The sequence below is a fragment of the Aphelocoma coerulescens genome (assembly GCF_041296385.1).
Source record: "Aphelocoma coerulescens isolate FSJ_1873_10779 chromosome Z unlocalized genomic scaffold, UR_Acoe_1.0 ChrZ, whole genome shotgun sequence".
NCBI lineage: Eukaryota > Metazoa > Chordata > Aves > Passeriformes > Corvidae > Aphelocoma > Aphelocoma coerulescens.
In genome coordinates, this window is record NW_027184085.1 from 47,054,250 (window position 1) to 47,080,835 (window position 26,586).

At 38.3% G+C, this 26,586-nt stretch overlaps 1 protein-coding gene across 2 annotated transcripts in view; it reads left to right on the plus strand.

Moving 5' to 3' along the window:
* The window catches only part of LNPEP (leucyl and cystinyl aminopeptidase), a 55,082-nt gene that overhangs the window by 11,797 nt on the left and 16,699 nt on the right, over positions 1–26,586 (plus strand). Inside the window, exons 2-9 of one of the 2 annotated variants that reach the window (XM_069001315.1) lie at positions 11,058–11,164; positions 13,177–14,017; positions 16,404–16,542; positions 19,220–19,351; positions 22,026–22,146; positions 23,278–23,432; positions 23,742–23,855; positions 25,966–26,097. In XM_069001315.1, coding sequence (XP_068857416.1) covers positions 13,200–14,017; positions 16,404–16,542; positions 19,220–19,351; positions 22,026–22,146; positions 23,278–23,432; positions 23,742–23,855; positions 25,966–26,097 — 1,611 coding nt within the window. In that variant the 5' untranslated portion in view covers positions 11,058–11,164; positions 13,177–13,199. The remainder of the gene's footprint in view (positions 1–11,057; positions 11,165–13,176; positions 14,018–16,403; positions 16,543–19,219; positions 19,352–22,025; positions 22,147–23,277; positions 23,433–23,741; positions 23,856–25,965; positions 26,098–26,586) is intronic. The other variant, XM_069001316.1, reaches the window with a different exon arrangement.

Here is a 26,586-nt window from a genome sequence, read left to right on the forward strand (position 1 = left end):
TTCAACTCACTTAGATTTAGACTAATTTACCCATTGATAGAGCAAAGAAGAAAGAAATATCCCAAGCCAGGTTTAATAATAAAAGAAGAATTTAAATAAGAATTAAATTTCTGGATAGAAGACATTTAATTTGTATACTGACCTGAGTTCTTTCATCTTGAACTTTCAGCAGTGGCTTCATGAGTTCATGAGGTAATAACTTTAACCAAAGTCCTGCTTTGTTTTAATCATTATGGAGAGGAAGTGTTTACTGCTCATCATTTTTTTCCCAGAAGAATTCTCACGACAGTAACTGAATGTTTAAGTTACACTTGTTCAGATGTTTTGACCCCAAGCCCATACAGTAACTCAGACTCTTTGAGAACTAGATGTGGAAATGCAAATGGCAAAGTTGCCTGTCAAGCCTCAGAATTCTGGCTTTTGTTTTTCAGCAACAAAGTAATTTCAGACTTCTGTTCGCTTGTTTCTTTTTTCTTTTAAATAACCCACTCTTTGCCCATATTTGATGTATTTGAGCTGCAGAAATCTTTATGAACAAGGCCTGGGTATTTTCACATAAGTTTTAATTGAACAGCTACAAAAGTGGAACAGCTGAAAAGTGGAAATGTCAGTAACAAATAATTTTCTGGGTATTTTTGTTGGTCTTAGTTGGACTTTACATATCATGAATTTGGAAAAGTGGCTCTATGGGCCAGGAAAAAAGGATCCACGAACACAAGAAACTGCTCAACTGTTTTGGAAGAAATTTGAGGACATCAAAATATCTGCTGCATAGAGGAGTGTACAGATGAGATGCTGTTTTCACTTGGGCTGCTGAGATTCAAAGTAATTCATCCCAGAAAAAAATCATTGCTGAGCTATCAAGTAACACCTTTATCTCTTTTTTAAACCTCTGTTTTACAAAAGAGGAGAGAGCCTGTGTCTTGGGGAGCTGGTAACGTTAGACAGCTGTTGTTAAGCATAGCCTTTGATTTTATTTTTCTATTGTCTGCATCAGCAATTTCAGAAATCAAACTGTAGACACCTGTGTGAAGACAAGTTTGTAGTACTTACTTGTTGGGGTCCCTCCCCCGCGCCATGTAGCCCTGAGGGGAGGCACGGGGTTTCCCTGCCCCTGCTCAGCCTCGTTCCCCATGGGTTGGTTTGTGTTCCCCTGCGCGGGCAAAAGCAGCTCGGGCCCCGACTGTAAGAGTCCCTCAGCAGAGCCCGGCCATGCGGCTGGGGAAATAAACATCTCTTAAACATCTAGCAAGAATCCGTCCGTATATATTTGTTTCTTTTTCACGGGACTCCTGGTTTGATATATGCGTGTTGCAGTATCCCCGCTGCAACATATGGTGGAGAATGCGGGCAGAACGATCCCCGTGACTGATTTGTGTGAGTAAACCCTGGAAACTTTGGATTCCTCTTCTTGGTTTTGTTTTGCTATTGCATATCTGGACTATGGAAGAATCGTGGGAAATGGGGCTCTCTGAGCCACAGAAAAAAAATGTATCTAGAAGTAAAAGGGATCCTTGAACAACAAAACAAAAAAGTATTGGAACCGGGAGATCTTGAACACTTTTTTATCTGGCTTTTCAAAGAGTTCCCCTATATTTCTCGAGACTTACTTTTTGATATCAAACCTCCTGGATATTCTCAGGAGTGTTTCTGGAACGAGATCTGTGATAAGCTAAGGGATGGACTAGCGATAGAAGCTCTCCGTGGATCCTTTATAATCAGTGACGCTCTTCAGGAGCATCTGTATGATCCCATTACCCCTAAAGCAGAAGATCATACTTCTCCCGTGGCCGAGACCGCGTGGCGGCCACCCCAGGAGTGTATGACTGCAGCCGTGCCAGCGGAGGTGCCTGCGCTGGATGCGCCCGGCCCCCTCGGGAGCGCGCGCCTTACTGCGGACCCCATCCCTGTCTCGGGGTCCCCGGCTACGCAGCCGCGAGTGAGGGAGCGATGCCGCAGGCGCCATGGGTGCCGTGGGCCACGAGCAGCCAGGAAGCGGAGGTCAGCGTGGAAGCCCGCTCTGTGCATACGGCTCAGAGAGCCCTATGCAGGGAGAAGCGGCGGTTTCCACAGCGACACGAGAAGCTGTGCAGTGCAGCGCCGAGCCGAAACGGGGCCGCTCTCAAAGCAGCGTGGAGTTTGCGGAGCGGAGCCGTGCAGAGCCCAGACAGGCGCTGGAGCGGGGCCGTGCAGAGAGCGCAGAGCGGCCGCGGCGCGGGGGCCTGACCGAGATGTCGGAGTCGGCGAGGCGGCGGCCACGCGGGACCAGCAGCCACGACAGACACGCAAGCACGTGATAGGAGACGTTCTAGCAACGAAAATCACAGGAACTGTGAAATGGTACAATGTGAAAAACAACTATGGATTTATAACACGAGATGATACAGGGGAAGATTTATTCATCCATAGAACTGCCATTAAAAGGAATAACCCTAAAAATTACCTGCAAAGTGTAGGAGATGGGGAAGTTGTTCAATTTGATATAGTGCAAGGAAAGAAGGGTTTACAAGCAGCGAATGTTACTGGGCCTGGAGGTATTCCCGTCAAAGGCAGCCGTTATGCACAAAATTATAAACAATATCCATTCCAGCAATTTCCCTACCCACAGCCTAATTTCCCCTTTTACCCTATACCCAATATGAACCCTTTCCTAAGTTTACCCTATCCCCAGTTTATTCCCAATCCGTTTTTTCATCCATGGTTTCCCTCACAAACCCCTGCCTTTGCCAATTGTTTCCCCAAAAATCCCTTTCCGATGCCGATGGGGGGATGAAAAGGGGGAGGAAAGAAATTAAACCCTCTCCTGCCTCAGTTTCCCCACAGGCATGTCCAGAGAGTTCTGTCTCCCTTCTGTCAGCCCTGAGATGTTCCACAGAATTTGTTTGGACATTTAAAGACTCAGGAGGGTGGCTTGTTTTGTTTTGAAACTGTTCTTGTTATGTTTATCCAATTGTCTTCATTCTCCTTTTATTAAAATAAAACGGGTGAGATGTTGGGGTCCCTCCCCCGCGCCATGTAGCCCTGAGGGAGGCACGGGGTTTCCCTGCCCCTGCTCAGCCTCGTTCCCCATTGGTTGGTTTGTGTTCCCCTGCGCGGGCAAAAGCAGCTCGGGCCCCGACTGTAAGAGTCCCTCAGCAGAGCCCGGCCATGCGGCTGGGGAAATAAACATCTCTTAAACATCTAGCAAGAATCCGTCCGTATATATTTGTTTCTTTTTCACGGGACTCCTGGTTTGATATATGCGTGTTGCAGTATCCCCGCTGCAACACTTACTCTACAACTTCAAGACCTGTTTAGCCACTAGAAGCCTTTTGTATTCAGTTAACTTTTGCTCAGACCTTGGAGTGCTGCTTTTGACTCAGCAGCTGTCACTGAAGGGATCTACTCTCACTGCAGCCTAACCTACAGGCCATATTAAATCTTTAGGCCAAGGGTTGCCTTGGAGCAATGTATTCTAAATGCCGCTAAAATAAAAGTAAATATCTTTAGAGGAATTATCCCAGTCCTAAATAGATTAGAAATGTTGGGGTTTTTTTTAATTTTGTAGTCTTGGGCACAGATTTATAGAATGCTGCTTGCTCAGACTCTCCAGAAGAACTTATCAGAAAGCAGTGAATGAAGAATTTAAAACTAAGTTCTTTCAAAAGTAAATACCTCCCAGATGAAATCATGTAGCAATTCTCTTTGGCACAGGTCTGATGAACTGTTACTACCATTTTCTGCTAAATATATAAAATATCTGCCTTTTTTTTTTTCCCCTCATTTTCAACTCTTTTATCCCTTTTTTTTTTTTTTTTTAATAATGCGATCTACAGCAACCAGTGTGTGCTGATTTTGACTATCCTATTGTACAAAATTCACCAAGGAAAACTGAAACACTAGACAACAGCAATTAACAGTTCATACAAAAGGCAAATCTAATCGTTAAAGAATGGTTGCTAGGTAGTAGCAGGGAACCTGCAGTTCTGGGAATAATTGCATGCTGAGCGTGGAATATTGCTAGCAAATAAATTAAAGAAACTTTCCAAGACTGTCTGTAGCATTACTGATGCTATTGAATGTTTATTTTTCACTGCACCCTTTTTTTCCTTTTGTATGCTGAAGACTTTTTCCTTGGGGTAGCAAGTAATCAGTGAAACAGGCAGAAGATAGTGCTAAGGCAGTATAAAGGATTGTGGGATATGGCTTCAGATTCATATTTTTTCACTTTTCAAGTGGAATGGAATTGCATGTAAACTCTGTCTGGATTGTCCATCAGTTGTTTTGGTTGTCTGTGACAACAGGAACTGGACTGCGTATCTCTGGTCCAGGTCCAGTCAGTACTGTACTCCTTCTGTTAAATTCTCTGACTGAGCAGAGATGGGAGGCAATTCTGCTTCAGAAGTAACTTTGGAGGTGGTCTCCTTTCAGATATCAAAAGGCAGTGGAGCTTCTATGTACTCAGTGTTCAGGTGGATTGAGAGACTCCAACCCATAGTTGGGACTGTCCATGAACATCAAGATGACAAGCACTTCTGCATATGAGTGGGTCTGTCCATTTATCTGTTTGCTTTAGCTGACTTTAAAAATCTAGACTTCATATTTATACTCAATGGTCTGAAAGCCTGGCTTTCCTTTTCTAGCTGCTGATGCTGCATCAACAGTGAATTACAGTTTAAAGGTTAAGTACCAGTGAAGTTGCTTTTAGCCAGTTGATTTAAGTCTCTCTTGTAGAATTTCTGTTCAGATATGGAAGCGCTTGCCTGAGCACGCAACCTGTCATTAGCCTCATTACAGAACTGAGGTTATTTCTGATTTGACCAGTAGGTTTTGAAATTGCAGTAACACAGAAAGCAGCTCTGAATCTGCATCCAAACGTAACAGAAGGCTTTTGATAGCAGGAGTTTTTTTTTCTTTTAAGCACTTATGTGTAGACTGAGCATTTATGGGCATATACTGCCACAGATCAATCAATGCTGATTATTTGTATCCTTTGAGAATTTGAGGGGAAAAAAATTAGATGTCATTTATTGATGAGATAATGTCATTTATGTCATTCAAATCCTGTGCCAAACATTTTACAATACAGCATATAAATCGGACATAATAGATATATATGGATTTGAATGCCTAAATAAATAGGGAAGTGGGATTTTGGAAAACAAAAAACCCTATTGTCTTAATAATCTTTTGAGGGTTTTATTCTTAAAATATTAATCTTCCATGAAACTATTGATATAAAATATTTTCAGTTTTCTAAGTTGTCACTTCTGTTCCTTAATCTTTGTCTTTTCTCATTTCATTTGCTGAACTGTTTAAGTAGGGTAGAACGTTGCTTCCTTCTCTGCTGGATTTTTGAAACTCATTTCTGTCATATTAGGTTATGCAATTCATAAATAGCATTAGCTAAAGTTTCCAGCCTTATTTAATCTTTAGATTTAGAAAAATATCAAGTTTATATCTAAGAAAATGTTAACAATGAATGTTTTAAGTGTGCATTTTCAAATTCTACCAATTCAGATATTTAGTTGTCAATTAAACCTCTTCTTTGCCAGCCATTTATTCCTCATCTATTGAAAAAAACCCTGATAAACAGTTGTACTTTATCTATATCGCTGGGTGTTATTTCTGTTGATTTAAACTCTAGTGCTGATTTGCAGTAATAAAACCCCTTAATTAGTGGTGTATGGAACCAGTGATTTTTAGTCTCCATTGAGGAAGTGATTGCACTTTCTGAAATATTTCTCACCTTTTGAATTCCCGTTGTAGTATTTGGAATCAAAATTATCTTCAAAATGCCTCTGTATGTCAGTTTCAGCATTTGTGACAGTCAGTCTGTTTTGGCACTCCCCTTTGGGCTGCCCATCTCTTGTCTCTCAGACAATGTAGAAACAACAACCAGGAGAATAGTTTGGGGTGAGAATAGGATCTAAGATTTGGAGCAAGTCTCAAGCAATGAGTCCAGCATGAGGTGCACAAATAAGAGTGAATGTTCCCTTCTGTCTTCTATAAAAACATTAATGTTTGGCAATTCGAAATTGGGGTGATTGATCTGGTGCTTCTTGTTAAGTAGAACTGGTAAACTGCCATTAGTAAGAGCAGAGCACAAGTATACAGTTTTAATTTTTACAATTCTGTTAAAATTACATTTATACTAAGTAACTTGGCATAAATAAATAGATTTGTGCCTTTTATTAGTTAAATGTGGAAGCTGGGCCTGTGCTGAATTTAATTTAAAAAAACCCCAAACTTTAAAAAGGTGATTGCTATGTTGCTATATGCTATGTTGCTTTTCTATAGTAACACTTCTGAAATTTTAGGTAGAGCAATTCAGAGAGATTTGGTATATTAACCATTTCTCTGTCTCTACCCTCCCCTTGTTTGAGGTTGAAGATGCAGATTTACATCAGACAGTTCAGGAGGAAAAGTGTAAACCTTTATTAGTGTTTCCAAATCCTTAGTGCCTCAGATGTTGTACACATTTTAGATGACTCTTCAGTGTGAAAAATCACGGTTTTGTTTCTACAGTCAAGTCTAGCCTTTCTAGGAGAGAAAGGATCATTGAGATTTATTTTTTATAGTGACAGCCTTAGTGGTTTGTGCATTTAAAATCTTGAGTTATTTTAAATTTAAATAGAAGCTAGTAATAGAAACACATACCATTTCTGAAAACTTGCTGAATTTTCCTAATGCCGTTTTCTTGTAACTTGTTTTGTTCCTTCTTGCATGCAAACTGTACAATGCAAGTACATCTGGTTTTAATTGGGTCTCATATTTCATCTTGTTCTGGTCACCAGCTTGGGATGACTGAAGACATAGATATGTGTGAGAAATTTCACTAAGTAGGTATATTTTTTGTTTCCTCTCTTATAAGTATAGATGAGTACTGTACTGTGAGTAACATGTTCATCTTTTCCCTAAAAGAGCAGATTTTATAGCAGGTACATCTATTATTTGCAAACTTTCTAGAGCCATGTCTGCATGTTAGCTGCACAGATCATATTACCTTTTAAAGACAGTGCAATTGTAGCAGAAAACTTTAATACGTTTGTGATGGCTAATAGGTGCTTTTTAATTTATGGAGTGTTTCTAATTCTTTTTTTCAGATACAATGTTAAATTATTATTTCACTAAGCAAAATACAAATTTTAAGTTTCAGTGGAAACGTTTTTTTGATATCTAATTTACAACCTTTGTGTTGTCTTCCTTTTCTGGGAAATGGTTATACTGAATTCAGTGTTCTTGATATGAGAGGGCGGTGTCTTCATATATGTCATTATTTCTGCAGAATTCCTTTGTTGTCTTTTCCATGTGGCATAGTGTTAGTTACTGACAAGGATTAAATAACTTAAAGAGCAGCAGCATTTGTACAGTTTTATATCCATGGCTGTGTATCAGTGATCTGCTTTAGTCTTCACTAGCACGTTCCTTTCCTTTACTACTAGTCCCAAAGACCAAATAAAGGAGAGAAGGTCAGGTTCCATGTACTGCAACCAGTCTTACTATTTTTACAGTTGAGTTACACATACATACAAGCATGCATCTTTCTGCTTGGAGCGTGCTTACCTGCCATACACAAAATATTTGCAAATGCTCGTAAGTGCTTCAAATAACTCCTCAGCATCCTGGAAACAGGGAATTTTATGCTGTTGGCTAAATGTTAACAGTGTAGAACTAATTTTCCGATTCTTAAGTAATAGTGGAGCCTTTGTTCTTTCGGTTTTAGACTGTGTGGCACAGTATTTGTGCCCAATAGCATCTTTTCCTCAAACTCACCATCCTGGTAGCAAGCTCATTCATGTATTAGGAATCACATAGTCTGATCTTACTGTCTGTGCTGAAATCTTGCAAGAGTTTAACTTCTATTTCTAGCTGAGGCAGCATTTAGGCAAGTACATGAAGATTAAAAATAGCTTTAAAGGGAAAAAATCCACCTCAGAATTGATTTTTGCCCTGCTGGATGGCCTTAGCAAAAGCAACCAGGCTTTCAATAGGAGCAAGTTTATGTGGTTTGTCTATGGAATTTGCTGTTTTGTCAGCAGCTGCTTCTGCCAAAAAAAGGGCTGCTGCTTTCAAATTTGGATGTAAAAGCTAGGTATGAAAAACAGCATTATGGCTCTTAATAGCTAATGGCATTGTTAAATATCTATTCCTGAAATCATTGAACAAAATTATTCTTTGACTTAGTATCAGTGAGTTGCTCGGTAGCAAAACAGGTACTTGGCTCACCATTTTTCTGTGTTCTTTCTGGACCCACCAGGCACAGATTTCTGGTTTTGGGCAGTAGTTAACTCTGCACCTTCTCTCCCATTATTTATATGCAACTGAAGTAGTTTACATTCAGGGGGTATCAGTTTTTATTCCAGTTGGTTGGCACACTTTATGCCCCTTTACACAGGGCAGTTTGGTCTGGCCTTGGGTTTTGCTACTTCTGGTATATGCTACCCAGTAGTTGTTTTGCTCCTAGGTTATTCCAGTGTTACAGAAAGTTTCTCACTTATCTGCAATCTGGAGTTTGGTTGCTACAACTTGTCAGTTGTTACTGTAATTCCTCTAACATTTTTTTCTGTTAAAATATTGTATGATATCTACTCATTATTTAAAGATCATATTGTGCTGAACTTCAGTCTCTGGAAGTGGTAACAGTCTGTCTGAATTGAATTGGATTGAACAGGATTTTTAGGTTTTTTAGTTTTAGCCTCTTAATTGGAATTGAGAAATTGAAAAATAAAATGCCTTTGAGCATTTCCTGCATATGTTTTAAAATGGAATGAACTCAAGTAATGGGTCATTTAGATTCATATAAGAATTCTGAATGTTGAGATTTCTGTTCTGAGGTAGAATAGCCAGACATGAATCCCAATAGACATCAGACTACTGATTTTGTTTTGCAAGGGAAAAGTACATGTTTCTAGAATTAAAAAGAGGTATCAATAGCACTACAGGAAAATACTGCCTCTGAAGTATAATGGATTTTTTTTTTAATTCTATGGAGTATTTATAATAGATTCTAAAAACCAAACATGATAAGATACTTCGTTGTTGGACACACTAAGATTCAGTAAGCTGTGTTGCTTGTTAAACTTCAGGGAAAAGCTTACATTCTCCTCCTTAATGAGATTGGACCTCTTTAGACAAAATAAGTACTTGGAGCAAATGCTGGACTGTTTTACTCCAACACCTGATTGTTCCTGTAGGATTATGTTTCATACTGAACTTGAGTATTGTGGTAAAGTTGCTTTGTGAGTTTAAAGACTAATTTGTGAAAGGGTGTAGAAGTGAAAAATGTATGGCTTGTGTGGCTTGGAACAAGCTGTGTGGCTAATTAATCGCTTGCCTTTGTGTTCTTAGTCATGCCACTTTCTACCAGCTAGGTACGCCTATGGGATCACATTATCAAAGACTGCAGTACACATAGCAAGCTTGTACTGTTGGCTTGGTACAAACTGTGTTTGAAGTTCACGTCTAAGCCTTCTGTCGTCCTCACAGAAAAGAACAGACCCAGCTTGTTACGATCCCTGAATATTGTAATGAGGAGATATCTTGCAATGGGTTTTTGGGCATCTGTGCTGCAGGAGGCAGCTCTAAAGAAACTTTCAGAACCATCAATTTTGAGAAAATGTCTGCCTTCCTTCAGTTTTTCAGTATGAGGAAGATTGGTTTTCTGGATTTGTTGGCCACTTAGTAGTTAACTTCACCTCTTTTCTCAGTATTGTTTCTAACTGTTAGTATTCACATTATTCACCACTAGATGTGATAATAGATCATGTGTTGGGGAAGAGGTTGAAAATCTCTTGTTTTCAGAATAAAAATTTGTAGAAGAATTGTGTAAAATCACTTTTATTTGGCTGTGTTTAAGCTTTTGGCTGATGTAGCTGAAAGCTTAACCTTTAATCTTCAAGCTTTTAGCATCATTTTGTTAGTGCTATTTAGAGAGCAACAGGATTCACCTCCAAGACTTTTTTCTTTTACCTCCTTTTTTACTCTCACACTAAACTTATGTTTGGCAAAGATTTAGATTGAAATTGCCGTGCTTGATGGCAGGTAGCTTTTGTAGCTCATTTTAGCAGCTCAGATCAGTACTTCCGTAACTGTGGACTGGTGTGACCACAATATCTCCAGGGCACCTGCAACCTCTGGCATGACAGTGGTAGTCCACTGGAACCATGTAGCTTCTTTACAGGTAAATTTTCCTACTCTTGCAGTTACACTAATTTGTCCTCTGTTATATTTGGAATCTGAATTAATCTGCTTTGTATATGTTTTTAAATGGGAATGTTTGCTGCCGGGCCATACGTGGTATGAGAGATGACAGTGAAATGTGATGCTTGCAATCATGCTCCTCAGGCTGCTCTTTACTCCATGTGGCATGTTTCAGTTTAAGAACCCTGCTTTTTCCCCTTCATGTGGCTGTTTAGCTCATGTTGTAACAGCCCATGGGTTAAAATTGAAATGTCATAAAAGTTCAATTCACTCATGCTATTATGTTACCAATTCCAGTCAACCAGCGGGAAGCAAAGAGGTCAGACTTTATCTCAGTGTTAAAGTTTTAAACCAATTTGCCATGGTTCATCTCCAAAAAATGTATTCTGTGAATAAAGAAAATGATAAAAAGACTTCTGTGTCAGCATAAATAGCTCTAGTAAACTTTTGATACTTGGTCTATGTTCTTTCCAATGGAGAGTAGTAGTCTGGTGATGCTTTTGATATGCAGTAAAATTTTGATCTTACAGATTTTTATTATTTCCGATTTGTGCAAATATTTCTGTAGAAATTGACTATAATGGTTGTCTGCCTAGAAATATATGTCTCTAGGTATTAAAACTGTGAATTGTCTTGAAGCTAACTTCTAATTTAACTGTTCTGTCTTAGTTTCAGTTTGAGATTCTTTAGTATAATTCTTTTTGGCTGAAAAAGTCGTTAGTACCTGCATGCAACTTTGAAAATATTGTCTTTAGAAGAAACTTATTAAAGAATAAGCTCTCCAAAAAACAAACTGTTCTCTAAGCATCGGAGCTGATGAAACCTACTTTCTGCTAGATTTATGCTCTTTATCTTTCTCCTCCTTCCCTCTGCAGTGCCTCCCCTGTCTTCTACCTCTTTTGCTGGCCATGCAGCTGCACATGCCATGGCTGGGGTTGGAGCTGTGTACTGATTGACTGCTACCTTTTGGAGCGGTTAAGATGTGAGTCTTAATACCTGCCTTTTCTACATAGCAGATATGGATTTGGGCGTGTTCCACCAGCAGCTGGTTGTTTTGGGGTGGGAGTACATTGGGACTTGAAGAAATTTGGTCTTGAGTCTATTTTCAAATTTGATTGAAGCTACTCAGCAGATTTCAAAAGCAACCAGCTGAGGGGAGTAATCAAGAACTTCTGTTAGAAGTAGCATAGTGGGTTCTTGATAAACTGTTCTTGGGTGGAGGAATTGTAAAACAGCTTCTGCTGCACAATGCATTCTTCCCACGTTTTTTCCTCCTCTAATTTGTCTGTGTATTTTCTCTTGTAACTTAGCTTTCTGTCCTCTCTATTCTGTGTGGCCTCCAGTGTAGAGACCATAGTGCTGGAGCACTGAACTGCCACCACAGCCTGAAGGCTGGCACATGAGCAACCAGGCTTTCTGTACTGGGAAATGCCATAAGAACAGAAAATTCTGGAAACTGCTTTTGCCTAGAGGTTGAAGCAGATGACCTCCTGAAGTCCCTTTCAACCTCAGATAACTTGTGATCCTCTGTTCCTATTCCTAGTTAGAACAAGTAGATCCAAATTTCAGGAAACTCCCTGCTTTCATATATCTCTGTATCTCTTGTTCAGGTTGACTACTGCACCTTTCTTGTATTGCATTTTTTGGGGAATGATTTTTTATTTCCTTTTTACCTTATTTTAAGGTCTTTTCATTGCTATAGCTACTGACACTCCAGTTTTTCTGAGTTTTTGGCCTTGAAACAGGAATTCTGGATACATTTAGAGTGAATGTTGAGGAACTTAGTATATCTGGTTTGAAAATATTCTTGCCATATTTTCTTTAAGATGTTTTATTTTCACTTTTGAGATTTTCAGCTATATAGATACTTGACTTTAATAAAATGAAAAATGAAATAAATAATACATTAGAGGAACAGTCATATTCTGGGATGTCTATATATTGGAAAAATGTATATTCTTGTCAGAAATTAATAAAAGTAAGCCTACTTTACAGTAAGTTTACATCTAGAGAAAAATTCAGCTTTCTCATTCTGGAAACAGAATGTGGAAGATAGAGGTGTGATGTGAATATTGTTCAGTTGACAGTAGACATTCATGTCTGAAAGAGTTAGGCTCATTTCTGAAGCCTTGCATTGGGCAAAAGTATTATCTAGTCCCTTAGAACCTGTGACGGGAGACTAATTAGCTAAAAGATAACCTCTTACATAAACAGTGACAGATATGACCATTAAAATATAACTGCATGCTATAAAAATGTGATTTTAAAATTTGGTATGAATTTCAATTCATCATTTATATTCCCTGATCCATTATCTATTAAGGACAAGTTTTATGGGTGCAAACAGTCTGATTGGCACTGATTTGACTTCTTAGATGCATGGATTGTTTCAAGGATTGTATGAGCTAGATCTTAAATGTCAATTGGAACTATAATTTTTATACTGCTGTTTTTATGTGAGAAATATTTTTATCTTTTTTGCAATGTTTGTGAAAAATGAAGTTTAAAAATGTCAAATGGATATTTTATTTGTGTGGCTGCCATCACATTGGCAGATTTTCTCCCATGCTGAAGAACTTAACAAGCAGCATATTTGAAACACCTCTAGAAATGTACTGGCTAATGTGCTTTACTGTGCGACATAAGAAATAATCCAACTTAAATAATTTAGTTGAGTACAAATATAGTTTACTGGAGTAGAGGAAATGCAGCCAAGCCAGTGACATCAGTGGGCTGGGAGAATGATGCAGTGGTATAGGTGACCTCCAGTTACGGTGTAAGGTGCTTGTGCTTACGCACAAGGGAAACAAAATTGTGGTAGGCAGAAAAGCATAGAAATATTTCCTGGAAGCAAACTTAGGAGACAAAATGGAAGCGGTCTTGATGGTATATACTGTAAAGGTGTTTCCCATTCTGTAATTCAGTTATATATCTTTGAGGTATCACACTCAAGCCTTTTGTTTATGATGTAATATATGGTCATTTCTTTTTCAGATCGAATTCAGTTACCCAGGAATATGATTGAAAACAGTATGTTTGAAGAGGAGCCTGATGTGGTTGACTTGGCCAAAGAGCCTTCTTTACATCCACTGGAGCCTGATGAAGTGGAATATGAACCAAGAAGCTCCCGCCTCTTGGTGCGTGGCCTTGGAGAGCATGAAATGGACGATGATGAAGAGGATTATGAGTCATCAGCAAAGTTGTTGGGGATGTCCTTCATGAACAGAAGCTCGGGTCTGCAGAATAACATGTCTGTATATAGGCAAAATCCAAATGGATCATGCTCAGTGCCCTCTACGAGGACCATGGTGGTTTGCACAGTTGTTTTTGTGATTGCATTTTCATTAATAATAGTGATTTATCTTCTTCCCAAATGTACCTTTACCAAAGAAGGCTGCCATAAAAAAAATCATACAATGGAACTAATATACCCTTTGGCAACCAATGGAAAAGTATTTCCATGGGCAAAAATTAGACTTCCTCCTGATGTTATACCACTGCACTATGATCTTGTCTTGCAGCCAAACCTAACTACTCTGAAATTTTCAGGCTCTGTAAAAATAGTGGTCAACATCCTCCATGTTACTCGGAAGATTGTACTTCACAGCTCAGGACTTAATATCACCAAGGCAACGATTACTTCAGCACAAGGGCATCAAGCAGAGCCAGTTGAATTCCTGGAATATCCATTGCATGACCAGATTGCACTCATGGCTCCAGAGGCTCTCCTTGCAGGACAGAATTATACTGTCAATATAGAATATTCATCTAATTTATCAGACACCTACTATGGCTTTTACAAAATTTCTTACAAGGATGAGAACTCTAAGCAAAGGTATGCCCTGTAATACAGCTTCTCTGTTCTGTCACTTCTGGATTGTGCTTTAATAATGGAAGTTAAGAGGTTGCTTTTTTTATTGGACATTTTATCCAACTTATTATTGTTGAGAAAGTCAGTCTTTAATCTCTTGATTAATCTACCTGAAAAGTTTGTTTCATGGATGAGGTCCTTAAGTTGTGGCAGCCTCTCCTACAGTGAAATGTACTGCAGTGTGGTGGTTGTAGGTAGCTGTAGGGTGGCTTTTTTGGCTTGTTTAATTTTATGTTTCTCTCTTTGGAAATTCTTCCCACATTTCTTGAGCCCTTGAGTCTCAAGACAGGGACTGAAGAAACAGAGTCCTGTCATCACAGGAAGAGGTCAGGTTCAAGATCACGAGAGGAACCCGATGGGGCCCAAAGGGATGCATCACACAGTCCTAAGGGACCTAGGAGAGGTTGTTGCCAAGCCACTCTTGATCATATATGAAAAAGTCACGGCAGTCAGGCAAAGTCCCAGGTGACTGGAGAAAAGGGGAACGTCGCACTCATTTTTATAAAGAGTAAATTAGTGCTTTTTGTCAGGAAGATTGTTAAAAATTGTTCCCCCCCCACTTCAAATGGGCCTTATGCTGGTCATATGCTTAAGAGTGTTAATGCCTTTGTGGGCAAGTAACTGTCCATGCAGGTCTTCTAGAAACAGTGTGGTGCGATAAACAAGAGACAGGAAAAGCCGTGCGGGTCAGCTAAGCAACTTACTGCAAACATTAGACTTTCCATTCCCATGCAGTAAGTGGGCGTAAGAGTGCAGTAAGTGTCAAAGGCAAAAATCACTTAAATGATTGAAACTCAGTGGGTTTTTTCATATTTTGATGTAGCTGCAGTTTTCTTTTCTTTTTGTATTTACTGTAGTAGAAAGAGGACACATAATTGTTCACAGAGAAAAAATACAGTCTGTGAGTAGTTATTTGAATTTTTGTCCCCCTTCAGTCCAGTGTTACCTGCTTTTGTTCAGGAACAGAATGTAGCACATGTTTAAACCTGTATGTTTTTCAGTAAATCCTTTTCAGATAACTCTTCAGATAACTCTTCAGATAACTCATTATTTCCATTGCCTTGCCCGCTTCTTCTTTTTGCAGGTGCATTGTCTCTGTGTGCCTGTTGTCTGCAGTTTTACAAATGTAGACTGCTCTGATAACCTCTGTTGTTACTGCATGTTCTGTATAAAACTCAAACTATCAAGCTGATTTTGCAAGAAAATATATTTAGTTTAGTTTTACTTTCTTTTGAATATTTTTATACTGTCACAAAAATACAAAAATTACCAAATCGTAAGATAACTCACTTAACTTGTTGCCAAAATCAAAATAAAGAAAGAAAGAAATTGGACCTTATTTATATTTTTATGCAGAATGGTTCTTTATTCTTTGTTTTTCTTCTGCACAATCATGGAGTGAAACTGTATTAATTTGTCAGGAAGAAGAAAAGAGTAAGAAGTTGAAAGCAGGCATGCAGTTTAATCTTATGAATTCTTAGCAGTATGCCTTCTCATAAAAGCTGTATATCCAAAAATACAGTTGGAATCATGATGCAGAACAAACAAAACCCCCAAACACTTGCAGGTGGCTTGGCAGTAGGTTAAAAAAAACCAGCAAGATAAAAAAGCAATGTGGAGCATCTTCTCTGTTTAGCTCCAGTAAATACTTCAATTAGTAAACTTCTTGTACTCTGTGTTGTCTTGTAGGTGCAAAAGTCAGATATGCTCTCCACCAAAAGCTGTAAATGCCACAGCTAGTTAGTATAAAAATAGTGGGGAAGGAACGTAGACTCCTGAGAAGTCTTCTTGTGATATGAATAGCTGTTGGATTAGAGACAAGACAGTACATGAACTTGGACAGAATCCATCTACTAGCCAGCACAGGGAGCAGGCATACAGTTAGCTGAACTGTGGGAGCATCTGCAGGAAATAGCCTGGCAATTAGATGAAAAACCTTCCTTGCAGTCCTGTCTTCTGCAGATGTTTCCAAACTCTTATTTAGTAGGCATGCTCACTAACTTAATTTTTCAATCTTCTTTTTGTTCCCTCTCTCTGGAAACAGGCTGGTTTATATTTTGGTGGTTGTTTCGTAATTGTGTTATTCTAAGTGCGTTCTTCTTTGTTCAGAAAGCAAAAAATAGCCAAGAAGATTACTCCTCAAATAAGTAGGTTTTTCAGCTTTAAAGAAAAAAATTGTTAATGCAGCATTTATTCTGACTGGTCCAGCCTTGTCATCTACTATTCAAAAAGCTGTTCCCATAATAAGCTCTTAGAAGGTTTGGGAAGGAAGTGACTGTTCTATCATAAATAAACTGACATTTATGCTTTTAATAATTCTTACTTTGCTCTTCTCCACTCTTCCCATTAGGTGGTTTGCAGCGACTCAGTTTGAACCTCTGGCAGCAAGGTCTGCTTTTCCATGCTTTGATGAACCATCATTTAAAGCTACTTTTTTAATCAAGATCAAGAGAGATGAGAAACTTTCCACTCTGTCAAATATGCCAAAGGTACCTGCTTTTGTAGGGGAATTTTAGTAGAGCTGCTGCCTAGGTAATCTGTTTCAGTGTTTTGGATTGTGTTTTTATTGCATTAATGTCCAGGGGATTGACCTGAGTGGATAAGCTATAAACTATATGACTTTATAATAAAACAACTGTTCTGTTCTCAAAGACTTGAACTTGGTAGAGAGAACACCTCTTCAGTGCATTGCACAGTGAAGGATGTTACTGACAATTGAATGACTGAAGGATTTGTGTTGAAATTAAATGAACTGTTATTTTGCAGAAGTTTTGTTGTTGGTGACATTGGTCTCAACAGCCCTTGAGATTTGCTTTCAAGTTTTCTATGTTTGCTTCTACTGCATATGTGCAGAGTACTGGAGAACGTTTAGCAGCTGATTGTGTAATTAGCACCAGTCTACGTGAAAGATACACCTGATCTTGAAGGATGTGCTTCTGTCTCTAAATGAGGGGAAGTAGGGTCTGAATACAGACAGAGTCAGCTCCAGAATGTGAATGAGGGATCTGAAATTCCTTCGGCTAGAATTTTCAGACAAAATCTTGTAAGAGCATATCTGAATTTTGTGGTGATGTTTTATGCTATTATGCCTTTGGACAAACCTTTATGGAAGCCTGATGCATTTAGACAGATGAGCAAGACTAACATTACCTAGTCTGTGTCTGAACTAGATATTCTCTCATCAAAACCTCACCGCCATTTATTACCCAGCAGAAACTCAATACTGACATTGGTCTAATCAGTAATGAGAATATTACACCTTTGGTGTTGCTGGTACATTTATGAACACTGTGCAGCTTAGGTTCCAGAAAGTTGTCTGAAGTTCAGGTGCTGATGCAGATACCTTGTTTTTGAAAACCAAGCTAGTAATTGCAACCTTATGAAATAGTATCTTTTTCACTGTGCATGAACATTTATATTCCTGGATTCGTAGTGATTAACAATTACAAGAAGACGGACTCTGGTGGACCACTCTTCTGTTTTATATAAACAAGAAAGGGTGCTCACTCACTCTGCTCTGCTAGGAGCTGGACAAGTGGCTAAGGCATCTTTCAACAGCTTCCATAGTTCTTCATGTACAGAATGTAAATCATGGTTTAGCACTGCTGCATACACTGACAATTAGCTGTTGGTGACAGTAGGGTGCTAATAATGCCAAAGTTGTGGGTTAGCGCCCCATATGGGCCATTCGCTTGGACTTGGACTCCATGATACTTGTAGGTTCCTTCCAACTCAGAATATTTTGTGATATGTGCAGCAGACATTGCTGAAATAATCACCTATACGTACATGAGCAAGAGATCTCAGAAGTAGGCCTTGTTAGCTGGCATGTACATCACTAACTTGGCAATATATAGTGTCTGACATGGATTAAGGCTAGAAATGAACTGTATATTTTGGGCTTGTGGAGCTGTCTTTTGTGGTTTTGTTTGTTCTGGTTTTTGGGGTTTTTTTAATGAAGATAACTGATTTTTGAGCCAGTTTATCTGCAGCAGATTTTTTTAAGTAGATTGTCACTGCCTTATGACACCAAAACTGTAATAAAGGCAGAAATCTATTAATGCAGTGGAGGAATTCAAAGATAGCATTCTGCTCACATACAATGGTCAGGTTAAATGACTATATTGGTTATACCTTCAGGTTTAAAAATCCATTTCTCTTTGAGGCTGACAGATAAATTTTTTGGTGACAGTTAAATGTGAAAACATTGTTTCATTTCAAATGATCTTGTCTAAAACTAAGGTTATTGTTGTTGGTTCTTAAATGTTTGTGGATTCTGAAAACAAAATCATACATGAAGTTTCAGAATTTATGAACTGTCAGCTCTGTCTCCAAACCTTTAGTATTCTGCACTACACTGGTTTTAAACATTTTGCTTTATTCTTTTTGTATTTTATGCAAGTAAAGGAATACATAGAAAAGTACTTCAAGGCATATAGCATGCTTTTCTAGGACTAGTATTAAAGAAAACTGCACAAAAAGTAAGTTGAGATACAGTACAGTATCTTACTTCTGTATGGTATCTTACTGTGTGCTCAGAAGACCAGGCAGACAGTTACTTTTGCCAGTGTGTATTTAAGCTGGGTGTGGTTTTGCTTTGAAGTTACTGAGAGACCTTAGGTTTTCCTCAGTTTTTAAAATGCATTCTCTTTTGATTTGTAAAAATGCATCTGAAGAATATTTTGTTCTGTTTTAAAATAGTACGTATGTCTGGTTACCTAGTTTTGCTGAGGCTTATGGGAAGAGACAAATATTTACACTTAATACCAGTATTTTTGGAAGACTATGCTGAACTGTGTCTCTGGTCTAGCCTAATGCTCCCGTGAATTAATGCTAATCAATATGTTGACTTTGGATTATACTGGGACTTCAAATGCAAACCAAATTACATTGGTTTCTCCAACAGAGTAGTTGTTCAGTAATACTACATAATAAAACTTGACAAATAATTTTTGTGTATATAAGCGTAAATGTTTTGTGTCTTGTTAAGTTTGTTACATTGTTGAAAGTATCATCAATCCCACTGAAATATAACAAAAAAATATAAAGATATTATGTAAGCTTGCCTATAAACTGTTCCTAGCATGAAATAATCCTTTAACATTGATTCATCTTATGTCTTAGTGTTCTTCTGTCTGTATTAATAATACTTCATTTCCCCTGCAGAAAGCCACCACGCCTGTGACGAATGGAGTTGTTCAGGATGAGTTTTTTGTCAGTTTGAAGATGAGCACATATCTAGTAGCTTTTGTTGTTGCAGACTTGAAAAACATTAGCAGGGAAACTAATGGGACTCTGGTATGTGTTTGTTTCACTTCAAGTTGTGCTTCACTCTTCCCCAACCAACCAGGCTATTAAACAAAACAAAAAGATCCTCAAACCAACAAGCAAACTCTGTCTCTTTTGAATTTATTTATCTTCTTGGTTTTATTATACTCATCATAGGTAGGGGACAAAAGCCATATGCTATAAATTGGACTGAGTTCACAGCTGATACCAGACTGAATATACTTTTACAGCAAGGGATTCTGCATCAGGTCTTGTTAACAATGGAAATTTGCAAAATGTAAAATTCCTAAGAGATTTCAGAGCTGGAAGCTTTCAACTCTTCTTTTCACTGCTTCATCTGTGAACAGTAATGTCATGCAAATCAGGAGTTGTTCTGAGGATGTAAAGAAACGTGACAAGTTTCCAGGAACACCTACACATGGTTTCAAGCAGTGCCGCGAAAATTTTCTGTACTGCAAAGATAACATATCTAACAAACCCAGGCCCTACAGTAAAGCAAATTTAGGCTGACGTTAAATCTGCATGTAGTCACTTAAATACAATTATTTAATTATGGAGTTTTTGTTTTTCCGAAGGTTCCAAACATCAGACAGTTGGTCCTGCTTGAGCTTTGTCCTTTGCAAGGGATTGGCCTGTTTCTACTGATGCCTTGATGGGGCTACCTAAAAACAGAGGCTAGACAAAATTAATAGAATAAAAGCAGGTATATTTATTGAAGGACCTTCAGGTACACTTAGGGCAGTCAAAGCCCTCAGGGGGTACACCCAAAATGGATGACCAGGTCACAAATTTTCATAAGTTTGGTCCATTTGCATATTGGGGGTTAATTCTCCAATTACAGCTTCATGTAATGAAGTAATTTACTCCAGGTTTGTCCCCCTCCCCCCTGTTGTTTACATTTCCCAGGGCCTGAGACCCTAAGGTATCCTTGAGTTTCAGGCCTAGAGAGGGATTGTTTTGACTGACCAAGATGGGAGAACAGTAGCTAACACCCTATATGGAGTTTCGGAGTTACACACTAAAGCATTGCAGAATTACAAATATATGAAAAACATAAAAGGTAAAGTTCTAAGGCATCACTACAATGTGTGTAGTTAGAGTAACTAAAGAATAAACATGGTAATATTAGGAGATGCTACTTAATCTTGTTTTAGAAAGTGCGGAAGTTTCACATGAGCAATGACTTTCATGACTCTTTAGCAGAAAGTGCCCCTTTGTGGTGAAATGTCAGAGGGAATAGTGCTAGTAACACTGTAGAAGGAGAAGCCCTCTCTTTAATCCAATATATACAAGTAAAGGTACTACATGGCTTTAATTCTGATCTAGACAAGTATTTCTAATGAAAGCTGATTGAATAGAACAGATTGTTACACCTTTTTTTTTTTTTTGGCATGTGGCTGCTGTTCAGGTCTGTATTTGAACTGTACTCTGGTAAAACCATACAGTCAGTTCATTGAGGCAGAAAACTTTTTAACTTAATAGAATAGTTCTTACTCCTCTTTAATTTATTATTTTCAATTTATTATTTTTTTAATTTATTAGTATTTTAATCTTATTAAGAGTAGTTGCTAGCTTGAAGGGAGAAAGCATAAGAATACCAAATAAGGCCAGAGTTTTAGTAGGTCTAAGGTAGTCTCAGCAGTGTTTAGTAGGCCAAGGAAGTCTGTAAGAAGGAAGCATACATTTCTCAGGAAATACATACATAGAATGCTTCCAGCAATTTGTGGCTGGGAGATTCAAAGAATTTGAGCTTCACACAGAATAAATTTATTGTCATGAATGCTTTAAGATAACTTAGAGTTGAAGTAAAGTTGCTTCTTGTTCATAATCCAATGAAATTTTTCTCAACTCCAGACAATCCTGGGAGGCTCTTATGTTTTGTTTTTGAGCTTAAAATTTACAGCTAATAATACTTTCGTACTCCAGGAACTCTAGACTAGATTCTTATTTATATGTGCTTCATTCAAACTCAAAAATTAAAAGGTGCCCTTTTCCATCTGTTTGAAATGTCATTTGTTTAACTAATTTATAGCACAGTAAGAGGGACTTCTTTTTTATAGAACTGGATAATGGTTCTCCATGTGTTCCTGTGTTTGTGTAGGAAAGGGTGTCCTAAATGTGAATCTACCTGTAACCTAATTGAAGTTGTTTTCTTGATACAGACAATTGAATGCAAAAAGAGGGAAATTGTAACCTCTCAATTTTTATAAATGCTTCTTACATTGTGTCTAACATGGCCATACCTTAGATGGGGATGAGCTTTGTGCCAATTACTATGTTTAGAGAGAGTTTCTTGCAGGTTATACTACTGCCATCATACCATACATGCTATCATAGCCTAAAGATTAGTTGAGCTGTGCAGGGAGGGTCGCTTAATAACTCATGAGGGATTTTAAAATTTGTGTCACATTGACCCTTCTTGAACAGACTCCCTAAAGTTGTCAGCCTTGAATTGTTCTTGCATACACACAGGCCAGTGTCCCTGTATTTTGACTAGTTAATAAGCTCTAGTAAGAAAAATCAGCTGTTTATGAGAGGCTTCATTACTGCTGTTTGTAATTTGTGTATGTACTCGCAAAAATGTGTCTTACCTGTTTCAAGAACTCCTGCCAGCTTCTCCTGCAATTCTAAATCTTTTGTAGCTATAAGTTTCAAAATATTTTCTTTTCTCTGTTTGGACTAGGTATCTGTCTATGCCATACCGCAGCACGTAAACCAAGTTGGGTATGCCCTAGACACAGCAGTGAAGCTTCTGGAATTTTACCAAAAATACTTCCTAATGAAATACCCTCTTGAAAAATTAGGTAAGTTCTTTAGGACTTAAAAAAAAAAAGCCAAACCAACCAAACAAAAGAAGCCCTGATCTGAAAAATGCATGGGAATTTTCATTTTTAAAAAAAGTATTACAATTATTAAATTGCTAAATAATTTAAAAAACTAATTACATGTTTGGCTGAGTGCAAGTATTAAGTGAGTCCCAAGTTGGAAAGTTTTTGTGAGCTTTTGGAACCAGATTGCTTATATTTTTACATAAATAACACCAAGGAAATTCTTCTGTGTACATTCAACTTAGTAGTGAGGAAATTCTCAGTCTGTGAATCGTGTTCACAACTGCAAAATCTGCAGCCTCACTCCTTTGCATGCATTACTTTGACTGAAAGATAGTGAAATGCAGTCTCTTCTAAGACACTGCTTTTCAGTAGTGTACTTTTCAGGCCATCTCATTTCCATGTTACTTTTGTTCATGCAGGATCTATAGGCAGGGTCTGTTTAAGTTGTTTGTGTCATAGTACTGCTAGATAAACATAAATCTGTGGGGCTTCTGTATGTGAGATTTGAATGTATGTCCATACTGATGCCATGAAGATTTTTGCCTTTTCTTTTATACCCCTGTTATACCTTTTTACAACTTCTGTATTCCTAGTGCTTTTTGCCTACATTCTTGGACTTGTTTGTCAAGCTAGGAGACTAAACATTTTAGAAGCTTGGTAGCTAGGGATCAGTGTGCCCCAGACCCCAAGGTCCTCTCCAGAACACATTCTGTAAACCAAGATAGAACCATCCAGGGGAAGGTTCCTTGGGGAGGGGGGCTCACTTGAGCCTCTCAGTGGGGAATCTTTGATAGGTATGCTAATTAGTAAAACCTATAATGTTATACCCGATGTTGGAGGCGGACACATAGACTCGGCAGGGTGCATCTCGATGCATACGACCTGGACGTGTACACCTAAGGATCCTTAAAATAAATACCAAGATAAAATCCCTTTTCCCCTTCTAACCGTGTGTGACTCTTGATTTTAAGACCAGGAAAAGGCATCAAGACCACAGAGTTTAAATTAAGAATTTTTTAGTGATTATGTAATATAATAGGTAGGCTTGAAAGACAGGATTGCTTTAACTAGCTATTTTCAAAGCTTTTTTCAAATCTTTTCCAGATCTGGTAGCAATTCCTGATTTTCAGTCTGGTGCAATGGAAAACTGGGGCTTGATCACCTTCCGAGAAACCACACTCTTATTTGACAATAATACTTCCTCAGCAAAGGATAAAAAGCTAGTAACTGCAGTGATAGCACATGAGCTTGCCCATCAGGTACTAGTCTGGGGAGATTACTGTTTTCTTTTTTCATTTGCTTACTTTTTAAGTGCAGTTCTGTTCTTAAATTCACCCGTCGCCTCACTGTGACTGGGTTGTGCATTGTATCTGTTCAGAAAACCTGCAGGTTTCTACAGCACAACAGGCAGACTGCAACTCTCATGACATAAGGAGTTGTTCCTGCAAAGGCTTTACTGTGGTTTTGACTGAACTTCATTTTACCACAAGATAAGGCAGGCAATGAATGGAGCACTTCTCATTTGATTTTAATTCTAAGAAAATAATCATGGTTTTGGTCTTCCGTAGTGGTTTGGCAATCTAGTAACTATGGAATGGTGGAATGATCTCTGGCTGAATGAGGGATTTGCTACTTTCATGGAATACTTTGCCATGGAGGAGGTTTTTCCAGAATTACGTTCAGTAAGTAATTTCTGTAATTACACTTACTGTATCTTCACTATAACCTGTTTTTAATGCTGCCCATAAATGATTGACACTTATAAACTGATACTGAAGTTCTGGGCACCGAGATCATGCTACATCTCCACGTTGGCATTTTATTATATTGGAAGTGGTTTTGAGAATGGTACATTGTTTTTGTGAGTTTTAAATTTTCTTTTGTTTTATTTTGGTACTAATCTACATGCAGTCTACTGTGTTTTGTGAAGGTTAAAGTGTTCTGTGAAAAATAGCAGGTGTTAAAACATGCAGATGTTTATATATCACATTATAACTTAAAATCTTTGTAGAACAAGTCCAGACACGTTGTTAAACAAGTTTGTCTACTTCTACTTTTCCTAACAGACCTAGGAAGCTCTAGGTTATTAAGTATGCTGGAGGTTAACTCCTGTCTTTCCATCATTGTGGTACTTGATTGTGTCTGTATCAGTCTGGGTTTCACAAATCAGCAGACCTGGCAGAAGAGTATCAAATGGTCTCCCACAAAGGATTCTGATGGCATTGAGTTACACTTCGGAATACAAAGCACTGCTCCCACATGCACTTCCATTTACATGTATGGCTGAAGGATAGAATCTTTTTGATGTAATAATGTAGTGATTATTTACAGACTCACTCAGGTACTGAGTGACCTAGCTTTTTAGACTCTGGAAAACATGATAGATTCAAATTTGATCTATCTTCTCCAAGGAAAGGATATCAGCTACTGTATAAACCTTTCTGGTCACTGAGAATGGCAGGCAGACTAATACAGATTAGTGGAATTAAATGTAGAGGGTAGTGGAGAGACTAATTTTGCATTCTGGATAAAGGTATCTCCAAGGAGAGGACATACCTGAGCCCTGAAATCAACTTCTTGGAGTGTTTATGTGATTTGCATTAGTCATGGGATTAAACACCTGATTTGTACAGACTGTTTCCTGCCTGATAGTGTTCTCAGCATTCTGGAGAAGTGTTAGTTTTGCATTCTTAAATCACTCTTATTACTGTTAAGAAATTTGAGTTGCTAACCTGGTCCAGTAGAATTCTTTCTTAGCACTGGATGTTTCAAAACTTTTCCATTTGGCCTAGCTTGGTTGTTCAGTTGGATTGTCACTGAAAGTATGTAGCTGTTCTGCTTGTTGGGTGTGTATGTGCTGAGGGCAGGACACAAAGGTAGTGTCCGGTTTTAATAAGGACACATCTAACATATGTGTGCTTCATTCCAAAAGGTGTCTGACAAGCTGCCTTGACCAATATCTTATTTCATCATTTGATGGTGCCAGAATGTGTTTTGGTAAAAGATACCACCTAGAACTTCTCCATTCAAGAAGAATAACCTTAATATTTTTAACAGTTATTTTTATTGTATTTAACAGAGGGTTTCTGTGGGTTTTTTTGTTTGTTGATGGGGGGAGGGGTGGGGGTGGTGTGGTTTTGTTTGTTTGTTTGTGGGGGGTTTTTTGTTGGTGGTGGTGGGGTTTTTTTGTTTTTTAACTCTCTACTGTATAGAGAATTGTTTGCTTGCCATGATGAAATGAAATGGACAAATACCAGTATGATCAGCTTCTTTTCAGTGCTTGGGGTTTTCTTGTTCTGGTACCAATGCATTAAATCCAAATATCCTCATTCTAGAAGAAAAGAAGTAAGAGCCTTTGGTAATCACTAGATAAGGTGCTGTTTACATTCTCACAAATATCACTGTAGTAAATAATTTCCCTAGGCTTCATGCTTAAAGCACATGAAAGTCATATTTTTGTATTCCTTGTCTACTGTAAATGAAGTGAAAGCATTGGTGAGATAAATGTGAAATTAAACACACACTTATTTAGAAGGTGCTCTTTTTTTTCATCTAGTGCCAATGACACACTTGCCAGAGACAGGGGCTTAAGGGTCTTTATAATGATGCAAACTCAAAAGGGAGATTCCACTGCTAAAATGTGGCAGGGAAGTAGTAGCTTTTGTAAGTGCTACCCTGACAGTTCTTTTGCTGCCTAGACCAATGGAGGAGCAAAGCAGAGACAACTTCTACTTTTCTGCTTAACCAGGTATGTTTCAGCTTCCTAAACAGTTAAAAATGTTTCTCTTCTAGGATGAAGATTTCCTTAATTTAATTTTCAAGGCTATGATGAAGGATTCCTTGAATTCTTCACATCCAGTCTCTTCTGCTGTTCAGTCTTCAGAGCAAATTGAAGAAATGTTTGATACTCTTTCTTATATCAAGGTAACTAAAAATATTTCAAAATACTTGGGAAGTGATAACATTAGCTATTGAAAATATTAGTGTGAAATCACAAGTGAATAGGCACATATTGACAAATCTTTGGAGGTTGTTTACACCCAACTCAAACAATGCAGGATTTCTCAATAATGTTTTCAAACATTTACATAGCATTTAATTAGGAAAATATTATGTATATGTATTTGTGACCTTACTTACCTTGAATGCTTGAGCACAAAGTATAATACTCATGAAGATGTAACAGGGGGACTAATAGTGTCCCTGACTCACAGGTGGGTTCAGTATTATTGTTGGTAGCAGAGAGACGAGAAGGGCGTTTGCATGTGTTCTGGCAGGAGCATTTATTGCTGCTATGCTGTCGAAGGGTGCAGCAGCAAATACGAACGTGATCGCAAAGCCCACAGTTTTATCCAGGGGCGGGGAAAAGGCAGGACTGGGGAACAGGGACCAATGGGAAGCTCTGGGGGAGTG